Here is a 20,142-nt window from a genome sequence, read left to right on the forward strand (position 1 = left end):
ACGGGCACACGCACTATTTAGCCTTGCACTCTCCCGGTTAGAACAGCTATGAACAGTCTTAACATCGTTAGCTGGAATGTGCGTGGACTTGGTTCTGGGCCAAAGAGATTGAAAGTGTTAAATCACCTGAATGATCTTAAAGCAGATATAGCTCTGCTGCAGGAGACCCATTTATCTTTATCAGCTGGTCATCTCCTGTGCTGTTCCCAGTATCCAGCTATGTATTCTGCCAGTTTCAACTCCAAACAAAGAGGGGTTGCAGTTTTGATTAATAAAAATGTTACATTTACTCATAAGGATACAGTTACTGACCCAGAAGGCAGATTTGTAATCATTAATATATCCATTCAGAACAAGGACTTTTGTATAGCGAGTGTATACGGTCCTAATTTTGACGAATCTTCCTTCTTTCACAGATTCTTCACCTCACTCTCAGTTCACTCTGACTCCACAATCATTATAGGAGGAGACGTCAACCTTGTTTTGGACCCTGAACTTGACAGACTCAGCACAGCAGCAAACCAGCGTACATGGCAGTCTGCAAGTATTCTAAAGCAGTACATGAATGATCTGGGTCTCTGCGACGCTTGGCGCTCATGTCATCCAAGCACTAAGGGGTTCACCTTTTTTTCTCCAGTTCACCATTCACAATCTCGTTTAGATTATTTATTAGTCAGTAACTCCCTTTTGAAAGAAATTAAAAGTTCCAACATTCATCCAATTATTATCAGTGACCATGCACCAGTTTCTGTTACTATTTCAAGGGAAGTACCCAGACCCTCGGGTTCAACCTGGAGGTTTGATACATCTCTGTTAAAAGACCAGGAATTTATTGAATTCTTTAAAAAAGAGTGGGCAACCTTCTTAGAATTCAACGATACTTCTGAAATATCACCAAGTATTCTTTGGGAAGCAGCAAAAGCAGTCATGAGAGGGAAAATCATCTCTTATTCAACGCATAAAAAACGCAAGGAGAAAGCAGATTTATTAGAATTAGGAAATAAAATAAAAACTCTGGATACTGCTTATAATGCTTCTGCACAGGAACACATACTGGGGGACCTGAAAAATTTAAAGCTGCAGTTAAATGACATCATCAATAAACAAACACAATTCCAGATACAAAGGCTTCGACTGGAAAGATATGAAAACTCAAATAAATCTGGCAAATTTCTAGCTAATCAGCTTAAAATTAATAAAGAAAAATCAACAATCACTTCGATTATGGACCAAACAGGGAATGTCACCCATGACCCGGTAAAAATTAATAATGCGTTTAAAGACTTTTATCAAAACTTTTTTTTTTTTTTTTTTTAACAAACTTTATTGTACATTTTTCAATTTACAGACATTCACAGTCACTTACTTGCACAATAAACAATTGTTAATATCAAACACACATATAAGACTGAAAAAACGAAAAATAGTAATATTTTTAACAATGTGTGTGCCTTTTTTTTTTTTTTTTTTTTTTTTTTTTTTTTTTATAGATGCTCATATACAAACCAAATTAGGGTGAACAAACGTTATAAATTTTATCAAAACTTATACACTCCACAGATCAATCCATCAGAACAAAGCATCAACTCATTTCTCAACAATATAAACCTGCCCAAGTTAAACGAAGATCAAATCACAAATTTAGACTCTCCGCTCTCGTTGTCTGAGCTTCATGAAGCTCTGTTACTTATGCCTAATGGTAAAGCACCAGGGCCTGACGGCTTTCCTGCAGAGTTTTATAAGGAATTCTGGGAACAACTGGCACCAACGTTTTATAAAACGGTAAAATTTATCAATGAAAGCCAATCTCTACCACCTAACATGAACTCTGCCAACATTATCCTTCTTCTAAAACCAGATAAAGACCCCACGAGTCCTTCAAGCTATCGCCCCATTTCTTTAATTAATGCAGATGTAAAAATTATCTGCAAAGCACTAGCACAGAGAATAGAAAAAGTCACTCCTCACATAATTGACTTTGATCAAACTGGATTCATCAAAGGCAGACACTCGGATGACAATGTCCGCAGACTCGTTAACATAATAGACTTTGCCACCATCAAAAACCAGGAAATGACTATACTATCACTGGATGCTGAAAAAGCCTTTGATAGAGTAAATTGGAAGTTCCTCATTGCTGCCCTCCATAAGTTTGGGTTTGGAGAATCATTCATCAATTGGATCAAAATATTATATCACAACCCCAATGCATCAGTTAGAACTAATAAACAGACTTCCAACAGGTTTTTTCTTGGAAGAGGAACTAGACAGGGTTGTCCACTCTCCCCCTCTCTTTTTGCAATATTTATCGAGCCTCTAGCTGCAGCAATAAGACAGAATGAGAGTATTAAAGGAATTAAAACCAAACACAGCCATCATAAAATTAGTCTCTATGCAGATGACATATTACTGTTTTTAAGTAATATACATTCTGTAAATGAAACGGCAACAATCATTAATGAATTCTCTTCTATATCAGACTATTCCATTAATTGGAATAAATCTGTTTTATTACCACTGAACAGTAATGCGGAGCAAGGACTCACAATACCAGTTAAATCAGGCAATATAAAATATCTAGGTATTTATTTTTCCCCCAAAATATCAGAACTGGTGCAGCTAAACTACACCCCATTACTGAAAAACATACAGGACGATCTAACACGCTGGACCAACCTGCCTTTGTCCCTTATGGGCAAGGTAGCCACGGTTAAAATGAAAATCTTACCCAAAGTTAATTATCTCTTCTCAATGAAAACTTTTAAATCTGCAAAAAGCTGTGGAGGATTAGAATTACCTAACTTCCACAATTACTTTCTTGCAAATAGATTACAATACATCTTAAAATGGTTAAAATATAATCCAGAAACCAACTCATGGTTAGACTTGGAACAGGCGTTATGTGGAAAGATCAACCTGTCAGATCTTCCATTTATTAGTCAAATAGTTAAAAAACAGGATTGTTTCAAAAGTATTAATATAAATGCCACTTTAACAGCCTGGTGGGAATTTCTCAAAATATCAAAATCATCAATTCAACCGTGCAAAATGACACCCATCTGGAACAACCCAGACATCCTCATAAACAAAAAAATTATCCACTTCCCAGCTTGGCAAGCAGGGGGCATAAAACAACTAGAGCACATAATTATTGATAGAAGATTCATAACTCCCCAGGAACTTCAAGACAAACATGGAATGTATAACTTCTTGGAATATCAGCAACTTAAATCAATTATTACTAAAAAGTTTAAATACAGAGACAACGATTTAAAGCTACCAGATGTAGTTACCACTCTGATCAATTTCTCAATGAATAAAACTCTCTCCAAAATATACAAACTTTTATGTAATTTAGATAACAATATTTCACTTCCGACAACAAAATGGGATGCGGATTTGAGCATCAGCACAGATGAAAGTTTTTGGTCAGAACTTTGTCTAAACACCTTTAAAATGACAAAAAGTCCAAATCTGCAGCTAATCCATTTCAAAACTCTTCACAGAATTTACTACACTGGACAGAGGATGTTCAAGATGGGTCTCAGTAACTCAGACATTTGTCAGCACTGTGACAGTAATCTACCCGACAATTACATGCATGCACTATGGTTCTGCACGCCTGTCCAGGCTCTCTGGCAGCAGGTATGTGCCGATCTATCAGTCTGGCTTAAGGTTTCAATCACAGCTTCACCGTCACTTTGTGTGCTTGGTGACATGAGTGCCATCGATGTAGAAGGAGGATTAGGCTCTATCATTTTCATAACTCTTTGCATTGCTAAAAAAACTATTTTAATAAATTGGAAAAGCAAAAAAAAATATAAATATAAGTCAACACAGAAATCTGCTGCTTGATCATATCAGCTTGGAAAAAATGTCAGCCCAAAGTTCAAGTAACTTTGAAAGAATTCGGTCTCTCTGGTCTCCCATAGCTAAATCCGTGACTTAGGGGGTGGGGGGGGCATGGTCGTCGCTGCTCCTTGCCCTTCTGCCGTGGGCCGGGGTGGGGGTCGGGGCCTCCGGTGCCTGGCCGGGGGTGGTGGGGGCTCCGTTGGTCGGGGGGTCGGGTCCGGCGCCTGGGTGGGGCGGCCTGGGGCGCTGCGTGGTCCTCTGGGCTTGGGTGTGGGGGTGCGTGGTGGGGGGGTGGGGTGGTGGTCTGGCTTGGCTTGGGGGGGTGGTCCCTTTGCCTGTGCTGGGGGGGGGTTGGCGGGGGGCGCTGCTCGGGGGGGGGCAGCGGCGCTGGATGGGCTTCCCGTCTACACCTGGGGCTGGGATCGGCCCTTCCCTGGCTCTGGGGCGGGACGGGACAACCCTCTTGGGTCGCTCTGGGTGTCATCCGCTTCGGCTGCGGGGTCTGGGGGTGGGGTGGGGTGGGGGTCTTGTTGGCCCTGTCCTGTGGGGGGGCATTCTGGGGGAGGGGGGGGGCACTATTGGTACGGGGCAGGGGGGGTTGACAGGTCGGGGTCTCCGCTGAGGCCATCGGCGGTTTCCCCGGCCGGTTGGCTGCCTCGGTCCCGTCGAGGCCTGACCAGAGCTCTTCTAGGGCCGGCGTTTGGGGGTGGGGGCCGGGGCTTGCTCCGGGGGGGGGGACGGCGCTTTCTGGCTCACCTCTCTCTGTGTGGGGGTGGTGGTGCTGGGCCTGGGGTGTCTGCGCCTCCGGGGGTGGGGCCCCGGGGCGGGGTGGGCCTGGCCCCCTTGCTGGGGGGGGGGGGGGGCGGGGGGGGGGGCTGTTTGACCACCGGGGGACAGTCTATCATCTGTCCCCAACTTACCCCCTTCCTCATATAACCTCATAATAGGGTGAGGGGGTGGGGGGCTTAGCCTGCGATGAGCCTTGGGGGGGGGGGGGTTTACTAGGCAGTGGCCCCCCTCCTGTGGTTGCCGTATGGAGTGGGCCCCCCCTCTATCGGTTTTATTTGCACCTTAGACATGTAGGGCCCTTGGTAGGGGGGGTGCTTGGACATCACTGCCAGCAAGCAGCGGATGTCCTCCTAGCACCCTACCCGCCAATTTTAACCGCACCTTAGACATTTAGGGCCCCTTGGTGGGGAGGGTGAGGGGACGTCACTGTGAGTAATCAGGAGATGTCCCCTTAGTGCCCTACCCGCCAATTTTAACCGCACCCCCCTTAGTACACACCCCCCCCCCCCTCAATATATACATCCCAACATAAACACACACACATGTACACACACACTCTCTCAAACACACATACACGCACACACATTTTGCAAGGAAGGTGGGACCTAGGACCATCTGTCTCCTGCCTCTTCCCTGGTGGGGGGTACGGGCCCCTTTGCAACGGCGGCTGTGTCCCCGGGGTGCCGGCTTCCTGGGCCCGGCGGTGCTCTCTCCGCGCGGTGGGGGGGTTCACATTACATCTGAGCCGGGGGTGTTCATGTCCCTGGGGGGTGGGTTCTGGTCCTTGCTCCTGAGTGCTGGGCCCCGCCAAATTTCCAACTGTGGCCGAGCCTGGTCGGGCCATATTTACAACACCCCTTGTGGGCCCTCTTTTTTCCCCGGGGTTCCCCCCTCCTGGGCGGGGGCGGCGGGCCCCTGCCTCGCTCCTCCCTGGACCAACCGTGGGCCGGGCGGATGGCTGCCTGGAGTGCGGAGTGGGTCTCCCTTGGGGGGTCCTGGCTCGTACCTGGGGTTGGGGCGGGGGGATGCCCGGAACTCCTGGGTGGTGGTGGGGTGCTCGTCTGGGGCTGTGGGCGTCCTTCTCCGGTGGGGCCCTGCGTTGGGTTCTCCCGGCGCGGCGGGGGGGCTGCTCTCCTGGTTGGGCTGGGGCGGCGCCCTCTTTCCCTCCGTGCCTCCCTGCTCTCTGGCTCTGGGGGCCTTGCGGCGGCCCTGCTGGCCCTGGCCTGGGTGGCGGGCTTGGTCGCCCGGGCGGCGGTTGTTCCCTGCCGGTTCCCGTGTGGCGTTGGGGGGATTCCGGCTGCCGCTGCTGGTGCGGTGGGGGTCTTGGGGTGGGGATGGCTGGGCACTCTCCCTCCTTCTTTTCACGTTCCACCATCCATTTTAGAAGAACATAAACACTCACCTGAGCACAGGTGTTAGCTCAACAGACTGAATGACTGAAATATTTCACACTAGTTGGTTTTAAGGCATAAGTATGCGTGTGAACACTATCTGTTTTGTGTACATGTCGACAGGTGGACATTTTTGCAACTAACAGGTGTGTTTATAACATTTGAGTGTGTGTGTGGACAGGCTCCGCCCTTTTTTTTTTTTTTTTTTTTTTTACATTTAAACCTTACCATAATGATTAACAACCAAACTTGTTGCTTTATGCTGCTTCATGGTCTTATCCCCCTTCCCCTCCTATTATCACCCCCTACCCCCCCTCTCTCTAACGTCCCTCTCTCTTCTTCCCCTCTTTCCTTTTCCGTCCGGTCCAACACCAAAGATTTTCAGACATGTTTGAAATTAATAAAGTTTGGCCTCAATTACAAAAGGGGTTTATTCAGACATACCTTTGGTTTGTCTGAAGATTAATAACCCCTCTTGTTAAAGTAAAATATGTCCAACCCAAGAGGCCCTCAGCTCTCATCTGACTGCCCAGCTGTTGGACAGGGCAAGTTAAAAAAAAAAAAAAAAAAAAAAAAAAAAAAAGTTAAAGCAGTTGGTAGTGACGTATTGGTGAACCTTCTTTTTCAAACACAGCAGTACCAACCAATTGATAAGCTATCATGGAGGAGAAATTAATAATTAATAATAATAATGAATGACACCAAGTCTTTTGTATATCGCAATAAAGCTGTGAAAGATAAAGCCTGGAGCTAGATTTGCAAGATTTGCCCGTTTTCAACATTTTGCAGCACGCTTATTCCAACTGTGAGTACATGCGCAAGTATCAGGTAAAGTCCAGTGTGAACACTATGCTAAACACGCATTCAAGAAGACCCATTTAACGTGTTCTTGAACACGCATCACATGCCCGGTGTGGAAGTGGCATCAGAGAAACCTAGATCAGACCCTTTCCAATAGATTTTACATTTTCATTAGCACATTCTTGCCAACAGAGAGATCGTGATAATTATAAAAAGTAGTCAGTATAAGTTCTTCCAAATTTTTACAAGAAAAATGATAAATTTATGTTGTTTCCTAAACTGCCGGTGCACTGCAGAAGTCGTATAAACCTTTTAAGGAAATGTCAACGAGGCTAAAGGCAGTTTTTAATTCTCCTTTCAGAGGGAGCAAAATTAAGAAGTTCTCCATAAGAGCAAGGAAACAAAACAAAAACAAGATCTGCAAATTACAATTCCTGCCCTTACAGATCATAGAAGTGATCAAGTTCTTCATAATGTAACGGGAGGAGGAAAAGCAAAGACAAAGAAGCTTTCCTCACTAATTTTTTATAACCAAGACCTTACCTCTGCTCCTGAAGATGATTTTATTGTGAAGAGTATCTTAATTTTTACCTTTTTATAAAGAAAATATAGTTTGAGCACTAATGGATGCAACAAAAGATGCACTTTGACACAAAAACAGAGTTTGAGCAGCCTTGGAATGAGGCAGTCTCTAATGTCTCACAGAGACACACAGACATTCTTTTCAATGATTTGCTTTAAAAAAAATACATAATCACCTTTATGTCTTCTAGCCAATATAAATGCAGGCAAATTACACGTATCCTAATGGAAGTCAACAAAAATAGTTTAACAAACTTACAAAAAATCCAAAGCACTGTTGGATAAGAATAAACACAGATATTGAATGCAATGACTCAAAGGCATCATGGAAGCTTAACCACAAAGAAAAACAAAAAAATCATTGGGAGCAAGCACAAACCAAGACCTGGGGGATTTCAATTGACTGAGAAAGGAGGAGCCTCTGCGGTGATTGAAACACAAACCAGGTGTGTGCAACAAAATGAAAAGAATACCACAAAAAAGGACAAAGGGGTAAAAAAACCAAAAACATATAATTAGCACAAAATAAACTAAACCAGCAATCGAATCTTAAAAAATAAATGAAATCAACAGAATAGGAATTCAAAAAACTCAAGAGGATCTGTGTGATTGGTGTACATTTCTTCTGTTCGGCTTAGGTTGTGTTACTCTTGTGTTTTGATTTTTGTGTGTTTAAGGTATGCTTCAGGTATTTTATAAAGTTCAACAAGTAATCATAAGTTATTTGTGAAGTCGCTTCTGAAAAATGTAGGAAGTGTCATGTTTTTATATGACATTATTTGTTTAACAGCTCCACGGTCCATACAATGATCACACAACATAGGGTGTTTTCTGTACGACTGATCTAGAGTCAAATGACCTACTAAGTTATTTTCCCTCTCTTCCTCAGATTACTGCTCCTTCTCAAACTCAGAACCACATATTTTTGACCAAAAAAACAAAAACAAATCTTGACCTGCTTCAGTCCTAAAACTTTCACCATATCTGAAGATGACACTTTTTCAACAAATCTTTAGACTTTTACTCAACAGCATTGGTGCATCAATTAGATCCTTTTTCACAAAGGTTTTTATCAAACTACAAACAATTTCAATCTCTTTAAACATCTAAATGCACAGAAATCCAAAAACGAAGCAGAATGTACTTTTTTGCCATTTTAAGAAACACAGTGATAGGATATAAAAATATATTTTTTGACTAAATAGGCTAAATATTATGGATGTGTAGACTCGTTGCATAATTTCCAGTTCCGCTTTTTGGTCCACCACACTGTCATTTTCCTTTAACAGGAGGACAATATTTGAATTTTTTTTCTTTTTTATTTTCTCTAAAAGATAACTTTATGCATTTTTTTTACTTTATAATCCTGTGATTTAGCCTATTCAGGAGAAAAACTTGAAATTTTACAGAACAAAAAAATTTCAACTTCTCTGAAGTCTGTTCAACTGCCTTTATGGCTGCTCTCTCACAAATCCATGCAGTCACTTCTGGGTACAGGGGCGGACGATCAAAGGGACCCAATTAAGCTTGCCTAGACATATCTGCTCACATAGAGACCCACACCAGCTCTGCTGCATTGTCAGCAAATGCATTTCACTTTTACAGGCAGCTTTTCTACACGCCAATCATCTGACTCCCTAAAATCCATGTACAGGTAAAAAAAACTGTCATACATTTCTTGCCTAGAGCTACTGGCTCTCAGCTGTTGTGGGGAAGGAGACGTATATGGCCCATCTTGCAACCCCTGGGTGGCTCATCGCAACATGATGGCTCAAGTGAGTACCTTATCTTCCCACCAGCACAATTACATTTTCACAGCATGCACCCACTGCTGCCACAGGACAGAGCAGCATTTACAACAACTTGACAGGTGTGTTTGAATGAAAATAAGGCCCGTTCAGTTTGGTCAGAGATGTGTGACAATTTATAGCCATTAAAAGATACTGCTCCACTGACCAGCACATACCAGGTTTGTGGTCAGTGGTAAAAAATCAAATAAACATTGGCACTTTATGGCTGGACTGAATGTGTTGTGTTCCAGGGGCAGCAAATGTTGGAAGCACAAACTTTCAATCCAGTGTCACCCAAGAGGTGTGGTCATATTTGCTCAGTAAGCAGACTTTATACTGTATGCACATAAATAGGGGCTGACAACTCATTACAAACTAATTTAGTTAACAGAAGTTATGAATTGTGAAAAAGAAATAACATTAATTTAAAAAGATGTATAAATTGTTAAATGTCTCTTATGATTTTGTACACATATCCTGTCAGAGAAAAAAACCTGCAATGCACAGAGCACTCTGTATAATGGAATAAAGTAGGTATTGAATATAGTTTATGACATAGCATAAATAATTTATAGTTGTTTATTTTGTACCATCGCTGATAATGTTTGATGAACACAGTTACTACTATCATTCAAAAATCCTCAGTAAAAGGTTAATTTTACTGTCAAACTAGAGGTTTGTTAACCAGTTCGTTTGCTCTGATTTATCCTACCACTCAAATGAGTGTCTTTAAAGTGTCATTATCATTATCATTATTATTATTAATATTATTATTTGTATCACATTTTAAAACCTAGAAATGTAATGTCAACATTTTTGCAGTCCTATTAAAGAATGTAAAGGTTCATAAAGACACCAATGAAAACCTGAAGGATTTACCATCATTTGCTTATACTTTGTTGTAAATATTTCAGCCAGAAACAGAAATGCACAAAGTTTTTTCACAGATCAAATTTTAGATGCTTCTTTGACAAATAAAAATTGCACACAATCAAGGTTATAAATTCTTCAAATTTGAAATGTATTTTTTTTTATTTGATTTGAAATGCTTTATTTCAAGCAATCAAATAAGAATAATTCACAAAAACATTACAATCCTTAGTTACACATTCATACAATGGTCATTACCTATCAAACTTAGGATAATTATTAATTATAATTATTAATTTAGAGAAACATATAGAACATATAGAAGTTTAGCAAAAATTAAAATTGAATTAGGCAACGCATGATTGCAGAGAAGTATTGATTTGTTTTTGTTCCCATTTATCATCATGTTCCTTAACATATTTGTATGTAAGAATTCGGCCTCTCAGTCACCACAGGACAGATTTTAAAGTGCTTTTTTTTTGCTTTTTTCAATCATTCATGGTTTGGGGCCAAAGTATACAGTATTTCTAGTCAACTTCAAGCATAGAAACCCAGCAGGGCTTCTGTGTTAAAAATGTGCTTCTTGACAGCTTTGTGCTTTTTCTTCCTTTTTCTTTCTTTACTTTCTTTTTCTTTTGTTTCGTTTCAAGTTTTTGTTTCTTTATGTTGTTGTTGCTTTTCCATGACCCCTTAAAGCCTTTTCATTTGCTCATATGGATGAAAGGTGCTGTATAAATAAATCCGCCTTGCCTTACTGAGTATAGAAGGTGAATATCACTGTGAGACTCCACTTTAAAACACAATGAAAGAAAATTGTTCTCTGAAACTTGATCACTCTGCTTTTATTTTCTTTAAAAAAATAGTTATTTAACGACAACCCATTGAATTGATAATAACTTTTATTTTGAGGTATTACAAAGCATACTTCTTAATCAAACTTTGACGAGGATGCTCAAAAAACCAAAAAGTTTTACATTTGTCTCTCATCTCTTTTCCCCATTTTTTTATATGAGTGAACTCTTTAGATGCTTTGATCATAACTAACAACAACATATGCACATGTTTACTTTGCCAGTATTAATTAAACAAAACCCGCTCTATTTTTTTTCACATATCTTGCTCAGGGCAATTGGTATAGAAAGTTAATTACCCTCCTTGTAACCACAAATTGAATATCTACAAACTGTTGCATTATTCCTGGAAATATTTTCAAATAATAACTTTGCTAGATAGCACACAGATAATAATTATCATTATCATATGTTGAGCAACTTTAAAACAAACAGAATGCATGAAATTTAAGGGGCTTGAGGGAATGCTGATGCAAGATTCCCTCACATACAGTCAGCATAAGTATAACAAACCAGAAAGAATATTTCAGGATGTAAAAGAAGGAAATTAGGATATGATTGTGAGAATAACTCATTTTAACAGGATAAAAACATCTGCAGGGGCAGGCAGAATGCAAATGAAAGATGCTGGGGCAACAATTTTCATTAAAACCTATTTCATTTAACTTTTTCTACTTTTTCTCTACTCTGTAGTGCATCATCCTTCCACTTGGGGCAGCAGAAAGGCTTTTCCTGCTCATTTTAAAATGGCTGTTTCCTTGAATCATAAAAACACTTTTGGGGGAAAAAGTTTATCTACTTTCCAAATCTTTATGGTGAGAACAGGCCATCTTTTGAAATTTTTTTTCTTTTTTCTTTTTTTGTTGCTGCTTTGATTGAATGGGCTGATAATTTGCTGATAATTGATTCTGTATAATACAGTTACTCTATGCAAATAATTTGTGAATCAAATTTGAGACAATGGGTAAATAAAATACTTTTCTCCTGAAAATTCATTTCAACATTTTTCCATCCTAAACTAACATTGCTGTGAGCAAGACCCTGCCAAATGTATCATAATTGATATTATTTATATCCCATAAAAAGTATATTGCTTTTTGTGGTCCCATCAAAGGGTTTATAAAAACAACTTAATTCCAAAAATTATGAGGTATTAACTTAAAGGATTGATTCTGAGAAATAAATATAACTAAAAATAAAAGCCTTAATTCAAAAAAATATGTAAAGATATTTTAACTTGAAGGATCGTTTCTGAGAAATAAATAAATACAACAAAAAATCAAAACCTTTTTCATGGGACAGTCCAGACATGTGGGATTGCAACAAGCCACAGATAAAAATTAAAAAAAAGAGTGCTTTAAACAATAAATATTCCTGAACAACATTCATAAGAATGTATAAAATGAAATCTTGATTTTTAAAAATGAAATTTAAGAAGAAACTGAGACAAGTAAGACAAAAGGAGCAGAAGACAAACATCCTTCACACCCTTTGGCGTGTCAAACAGAAAAAAAAAGGTTTTGATTTTTATACTGCTTCTTTTCAAAAGGAAACATAAACTTTGTCTTTTTGTCCAACTGTGAAATATCTGGGCCATGATTCCCTGGTGAAGCAACTTCAGAGGAAATTTTGCTCTTCATTTATCCACGCAAAGGCTCAAAGCACCACTGGGGCCATCCCTCCCGTGAATATGCCTCTCTCGCCATTGTAGAGAGATGCTTTATTATCTCCAACAGGCCATAAATTATCACTGAGCAGCGAAACGATCTCTCGTCCCTCAGCGATTGAAACAGAACTCCAAATGAGAGAGAAACCTAATGGCTGCAGAGTTTAGACAGAGGGCAGCAGCCATCGTACCTGCTCCTTTGTGTGTGTCGGTATTTTTCCCCCTGGTGAGAGAAATTAAGTGTGCTTCACCTTCTATTCCACGTGTGATCACAGTAAAAGGTCTCATCTCATCCTGTGGGCGGTTTAGCACTTCGCAGGGTGAGCCCTCCCTGGGGTTCTAATTATTCCAAAACGATGTGTGTGGTCACAGAGATGACCGACCTTGACCAAAACAAGTCGCATCCTCCCAAAAAGGCCAATGAAATGCGCACACATAGGAACATTTCGATGTGCAATTGCAGAGTTATGGCATATATTATCCTTTATGGGTTCATTGTAGTGTGGTAATGAAGCGATGCAGCTTTCAGAGAAGATCAGTGATGCACTAGTTTGATGTTTATTCCAGAGCGCACTGGGAAAGTCACATGAAACAAGCAACAGCTGTTTCTCTGAATTAAAAAGTCATTTAGATTAGTTAGATTGGATCTTCTATCTGCGTAGTATTTATTTGTCTTACTGTACGCAGCAGTTTTACCTGGTCCAGAGCAGAAGGCCGCAATCACAGCCAGGATACAGACGTAACTGAGGTAGGGCAGCCATGCCACACTATTCTGAAATGACAACAGCTTTAAGTTAAAAGGCACATTCTAGCTTTTAGTTTCTATTGTTGAACAGAAATAAATCAGTTTTATTTCCATGAGCCATACATAAAAGTTTGAAATTAGCACTTCACATAAAAGTAATACTTTCCTCAGAATCTTTTTTTCTATTGAATGGTTTGGAAATATTGTTGGTGCCCTGTGACCCCACTGCATATGCAGATTAAAAGTTATGCAAAAGATTTCAAATAAAAAAAAAAGCTTACTTGGAAGTAGAGGAAAACTGTGAGTAAGCTGAAGAACACCGCCATGGAGGAAAAACCAAAAATGAGGAGAGGCTTCCTCCCAATTCTCTCAATCACCAGGCCCTGGAGGAGGGGACAAAACAGCATCATTTCAGATGGCTTCTGGGCATTGTAATATTTCTGCATGATGAAATCATTGCACCAGCTAAAACAAAATTGAGTAGTTGATATAGAGGTTTGTTATTTTGTCATGTCAACCACAATGTTTAAATAAGGAAAAACAGTGACTGATTTGATTTTTATGATCTCAGAGCAGCAGCATTATTCAGCTTTTATTAGAAATACAAGGATAGATGGATCTTCGTGGCCTCTGCTTTGAATGAAGTTCCACTAACAATTTGTTGGTACTTCATTCTTCAACTGAAGTTTAAGATAAACCCTGTGGTCAATGGCAATTCAGGGCTATAAATCTCATATTACAGTTGTTAGCTGTATTTCATCTTGTCCTCCAATTTTCAGTACTGTATAAGTCACAGTTTTTTGACACATTTGACATACAACTTTTTTTTATAATTTTTTAACATAAATAGGCTCATTTTCATCATTTTCCCACTAACAGATTGCCCTTTGGCAGTTTTTTTTTCTCCCACTAACAACTGCTAGAGGGCACTGCAGGTGTGTGAATCAGTATTTGATACTGACTGCAATGCAGAAGAAGTAGCACAGTCTAGAATAGACATGAGTTGTGTCTGAATTCCTTCACTACTCACAACATAGTGCACTATATAGCAGGGGTGTGTATTGGCAAGAGTCTGGGGATACATTACGTATCCTGATACGCATCCCACGATAAGGTACGTATCACGATATTACGGTGCTTTACTTGTTTTTATCTGAGCCCGCCCGCTACAAAGCACCGTAATCTGCGTTTTTATATGATATTCGGTTTGGTACCCATCCTAAGGAAAAACCAAGTAGTGCATGCCTCATAACAACAAAACAAGCTGTTTCACTGAGATCTTGTTGTTTTGTGCGGCGTAGAGTTTCTCAAAGAGGCTCAGTGCGCGGTGCTACCAACTACTGGCTAGAGGTTTAAGTGGAAAACAAGTCAAACGCTGAAGGACGCTCATAAATAATTAAGTAAATATCATTTTGACAGTGTTGTGTTTTTAATTGAATTGATACAATTATCGCCAAGCGAACTATCGTGATATATCGCCGAAATGATTTTTTCCAACACCCCTACTATACAGTGCGTTCACCAGAGTGCATCGATGCTCTCTAGATTGGCAAATATAGACCACAATGCATTGCGTTCAAACAATTTTTGCAAAGAAAATGTATTTTTTTGATAAAACATCAACATTTTTAACTTCAGAACACAGCGGATTCATAAATGGCTGTTGCAAAACGCTTATATCAATGAGATTTTTACTTAGTGAATTTGACGACGTCATATTTGCCGTTAGAAAAAAAGAAAAAGAAGTCGTGAGCATGGTGTCCGAATTGCTTTAAAAATCCAGGGCATTCTATAGTTCCGCATTAAATAGTATTTTAGTAGTTAGGGAGTGGGTGGGAATTCAGACACGTCCATGGAGGACAATCAGACTGTTCTCCTGAACTTTATGATATTTTCTTGTTTGTTTTTGAGACATTATTATTCTTAACGTTATTTTTCCATCCTTGGGCTATTGCAACACAGCAAGTCATGCTTCTGCAGTAAAGGATGTAAAAAATCACAGGGAAAAAAAGCTGAATGATGTCATGAACCCAGACATGGAGATGTGTTTACCGATGTTTTTGTAGAGCTCTTCAAAATAAATAAACCCGATCTTTTAACATCATCCGTGTTTTTCATTCATTGTTAATGAGATATACAGTCAATGCTTCCATGTAGCGATAAGGCCAAAAACCTTACAGTTGCATCTCTCACATGCGATGCGAGCATCTAGTGCATGAACACATTTTTGGACAAGCTTTGAGCATCAAGTTTGATGTCCGTAGAAAAGAGGCACGGAAGTGAATTTGATGTAAGAATCGTGTTCGGTGTGAACAGAGCATTACACCGACTTGGCAGATTTGTTCAAAGGCGTAGCGCTTTTCTTCCCACAGAATAACTTACTATGATTTTTTTCTTCTTTATTTTGCTTTTTGTTGTTGTTATTGTTGTTGCTGTTGTTTCTGTGATAATCCGGAGTGATTTATAGTCCAAAAAATATGTTTTGAACAGCACTGCTTGCGAGTTTGTGGGGAAAAGACACTTCTCTCTGTACCATTTCCTTTCCTTTACAGATAGGGCTTCTAAGAAGAGATATAAAGGGAGGGTGCTGAGCCATACCTCAGCATAAGGAAGCCTCATCCGCTTTTCCATAGTCTATACGATTGTTTTCTTTTTCTGGGTATTTCCCCACTGGCATGTCCCAGACTGCATCAGCTTTATATTTGGATTGCCTCTAAAAGCAGTGGCGTTCGCTCAGTACACAATTGTGTCTAAGTATGCATATCTCAGTTGGCTTGCTCCCTGCAGGCACAAGAAGATTCTCTCTCAGCTATACTTCCCACATTGCAGACATATGTAGGCACACAGCAACCAGCAGCAGACCCACAGCTCATTAGGGTCTCTGAAGGTTTCAGACCATGGTTATTTATGAGCCTTTATGCGAGAGAATGAGGGGAAGCCAGAGCAAACATTGGTGAAATGAGAATGGCAGCAGAAGTTTGTCTTTTGCAGGACCTCATAAAATATAACTGGGGACAGAAAAGACCTATGAGACTGGGAAACTGTGTGAATTTGTCTTTCATTCAGTTGTCTACTCTTCAGTGCAGAAAGATTTTGAACACTGTTGTTTCATGCTTATGTGTTTTCTATAATTGCCGATACAATAAACTGGATGAAAAATGACAGCAGTTAAATCTCCAACTGAATGAGACAAAGAAGCCGTTCCATTACTGACAAAAATTACTTACATGCTTCCAGCTTTATGTGTCTTTGTGAGCAAAGACAAGCAGTGAACTGATGATTATGAACGCAGACCTCTAAAGTCCCACTCCGATCATCTTTTGATCGATTGTAAAAGCATTTCCATTGGTCTTTTAATCATGATTATGCCACAAAATGGCAGTAGTTTTTTTGTAGAAATTTGCTTTTGAGTTGTGGGTGGAACTCTTTGCGCAGCGTAAGCCCACCCCCATGTCCTATCATCCGTTTACACGTTCTCCCGCTAGCTTACAACCCCAACCTAAAATTAAGGGTGCAAGCTCAGAAGTGGAAAACAAAGATGTACATGGAACAAGTTGCCTGCATCAGAATGAAGCTTCTACGTCACAACAACAACCTTTTTTTGTCTGTTCCTGATTCACAACAATTTGAGAAAGAAAAAAAAACTCAGACATGCTATGTTAAATATTGTTGTTTTTATGTCCTCCATTATAAGAAAAATTCTACAAGAACACTCAAACACGATTTTCATTAGAGTGGGTCTTTAACTTTCTAGTTGCACACAAGCCAGTGTCTCAATCTTATCCTGCTTCTTGGCAGATTTGACAGAGGTCAGAATGGCAACTTCCGCCCTCACCGTTGGCAGGCTTAAAGTGTCCAGTCATAACGCATCACATCAAAAATCAGACAAGCTGTTACAAAAAACTGTCTCCTCCGGTTCTGCTACTTCTGCAATCTCCTCCAAACAAATGCAAAATTAGGATTCAAAAACATACTTATGACAACAATTAAAGCCAAAGCATACTGTAATAACTACACTGGTGCCCAAAATATTTATACCCCAATGATATGAGTAAGTTCAAGCACTATGAGGTTTGGATTGTAATTTTATATAATCATTTGATTTTACAACACCTCCAGATTCCAAAAAAATTTTTTATTTTTAGAAATTAAATTTGCCAAAAGGCTCTGGAGTGTGACGACACCAGCGGACGAGTTTGAATTAATGCATGGTGGCACAAAGTCCTCGGCTCTTGCTTCTAAGTCAGTCGAATAGTGACAAGTGTGCTGCATTAAAAGGGTGTTTGCCCAGAGGGACACTAGAAAAGTAAGCAGGAGGTCAATGGATAGCATGTTACATTTAGTGGCTCGTAATCGTTTTTTTTCTCCCCTTATCCCTAATGTGTTTTGAAAATAGCTATGGTTGAAAATAATGAAACACATTAGAACAAACACAGCTAGGAGAGTTGATAAATAAGCGAAGCATTTATGAAGCAGTTGACTTTATGGTCAAGGCCGCATGCAAGGGTGAAGCACAAGGAAAGCTTTAATTTACATTTAAAAGGATGTTCTGTAGATACTGTGTGAACAGTCTCTTCTAATCATCTGTTTTATCCGTGTCCAACTTCTAACTGCAAGTATTCAGGAAGCTAAAAAGTGCAGGATTCTTACAGAAAAAAATTAAGAGAAAAAAGACATTTTATTTTTTTAATCAAAGGTTTCTAGATCTGAACCAAAATATAGTTGTTGTGAATACATCAAAGGGAAAGAGTTGGTTATACTTTTTCAATATGAAATATGAACTGAAGAGGAGAATGATAAGAACAAAACACATAGATCATCTTTGAAGATGAGAAGATATTCCACTGAAAATCACAGTAATACTTTTTTCTTCTTCTTTGACCGGCGGTTAACGCGCATTCTTGAACTCACGTTTAGCATACACTGTATGGTGTTCACCCTGCTGTCACCACCCAATGAGGACACATGTACCGACAGTTGGAAGAGGCTTAGTTTGAAATAGAAGAGGTGCAAATCTTAGGAATCTTGCCCCAGTTGGTAGTTTCGAGCCATCCACACGTCACTACCAAATCAGAGTCCCTGACTGGTAAAAGATCTGCCTGGTTTTATGTTTAAAACGCATTTAATGGACGCACGTTTTGTATGCCTAGCCCGAAAATGGTCTTAAAAATATGTATAGCAATGCAAGAGTTTTAAATGTGCATTAACATAGACATTTCATTAAAGTGGTTGCAATGCAAATCCTCTTCCTCTATCTGGAAACTTTGCATCTGTGGTTATCTCCACAGCAGTAGTGATACACTTCATTTATTAAAAAAAAGCCCTTTTTTTATTTTACAGAGGTTAATTAAAAGTAATGTCTGTCATTTCCTCTTCCACTTGAATCTGTGGGCAAACCAGCTGCTTCTGACAGATGTTCCTAAAGGAAGCAGCAACATGCCTGTCATTGTGATTACAGATGACAAAAAAAACCCTCTTTCATAGTCTAATCTGCACAGATAAATAAGAAAACTAGCCAAAAGGTCAATTAAGGTTAAATTTCTAAATTCTTATAAAGCAAACTGTTCCCAGACTCAATTTAGATTTATCAGTGAGTTGGAAACAGGAGGACTTTTAGTATAGTCTTCTCTGGTAAAAGGCACTGATTTTTAACAGTTTGACTGGAGGTTAAACTAAAGAAAATGTAATTTCAAATATGTTAAAGAGTCTTTTTTACTGTGATGGAGACTGCTTCTCATCATTCAAGCGCGGCGGTTACTGACCAGTGTTAGATCAATCATTGAAAACTTTGCACACAAAATCTGAACAAGGTTCAGATAAAGAAAACATTTATTTGGGTGAAGATTCAAAATTTTTATTATTATTTATTTGATATTTTTCCCAAAGCAAAGTTAATCAGAATAGAAAAAAATAGTAAAAGGGATGTGTCATGCATGGAGAAACACTGTCTTGAATGATTGCATATAATTTCACCTTTGGTTGGGAAAAAACATAGGAAAACAGTTATTACGTAATAATAGATGTAACTAAAGTAGAAATTACCATACTTAGGACAGGAAATGTTATATAATATGTTTCCCTACAGGTCTAACTAACTATAAACGCTTTGTGACATAAAATGCAATAAAAACAAAATAAGGAATTTGCAGTCTTTAAAACACAGAAAGAAGGTGGCAACAAAAAAAAAATTACCCCCACATGCATTTACATGCAACAAAAATTTAGGAACTCTAAAAGAACAACCTGGAAAAAATCTTGCAGCTTAAGTTGTTTAAACAGCAGTAGTTTAATTGTATAACTGGGTATTAACGCAGATTAGTGAGGAAGATTAATGCAGAAGTACAGATGGGCAGAACACATTTGTCTGTGCAAAATTGTATCACCAACGTCCACATGGAATATAAATGATGGTGCTGAATTAAAAGCAGGCTTGATTCTGTAACAAAGATTAATGCAGAGACTCAGGAACAGTTGTAGAAATCCCTGTCCAAGCACACAGCCCTCTGCTTCATCCTCTGAAGTCCATTATTCCTCTATCATGCCAAAAAGAATGAATGTGTGAACATGACCCATTAAAGCCACAGTCTTCATGATATTTTTGCTTCTATCATAATTATGGATTTGCAGTAGAGACTGGACGAAAAACTGTCAAGCCACAGTCCTGACCTGTCATCAGCTAAAAACCTTTGGCACATCAAAAAGAACTACCATCGACCCATCTTCAGGGGCCTCCATCCCCAGGGCCTCCGCCCAATGCGAAAGAAAGGCTTAACCAAAAAACGACAAAGTGTTAAACAGCTTGAAT

The 20,142-nt window shown here is 39.6% G+C and overlaps 1 protein-coding gene across 4 annotated transcripts in view; it reads right to left on the reverse strand.

Annotated features, from left to right (window-relative positions):
• slc2a9 (solute carrier family 2 member 9) overlaps positions 1-20,142 on the reverse strand; it is a 152,704-nt gene that overhangs the window by 67,958 nt on the left and 64,604 nt on the right. For all 4 annotated transcript variants that reach the window (XM_011475095.3, XM_011475092.3, XM_011475093.3 and 1 more), the window contains exons 10-11: positions 13,619-13,720; positions 13,289-13,364 (exon numbers count right to left, since the gene is read on the reverse strand). In XM_011475095.3, the coding sequence (XP_011473397.1) occupies positions 13,289-13,364; positions 13,619-13,720 (178 nt within the window). The remainder of the gene's footprint in view (positions 1-13,288; positions 13,365-13,618; positions 13,721-20,142) is intronic.

This window comes from Oryzias latipes, chromosome 5 (assembly GCF_002234675.1).
Source record: "Oryzias latipes chromosome 5, ASM223467v1".
Lineage (NCBI taxonomy): Eukaryota > Metazoa > Chordata > Actinopteri > Beloniformes > Adrianichthyidae > Oryzias > Oryzias latipes.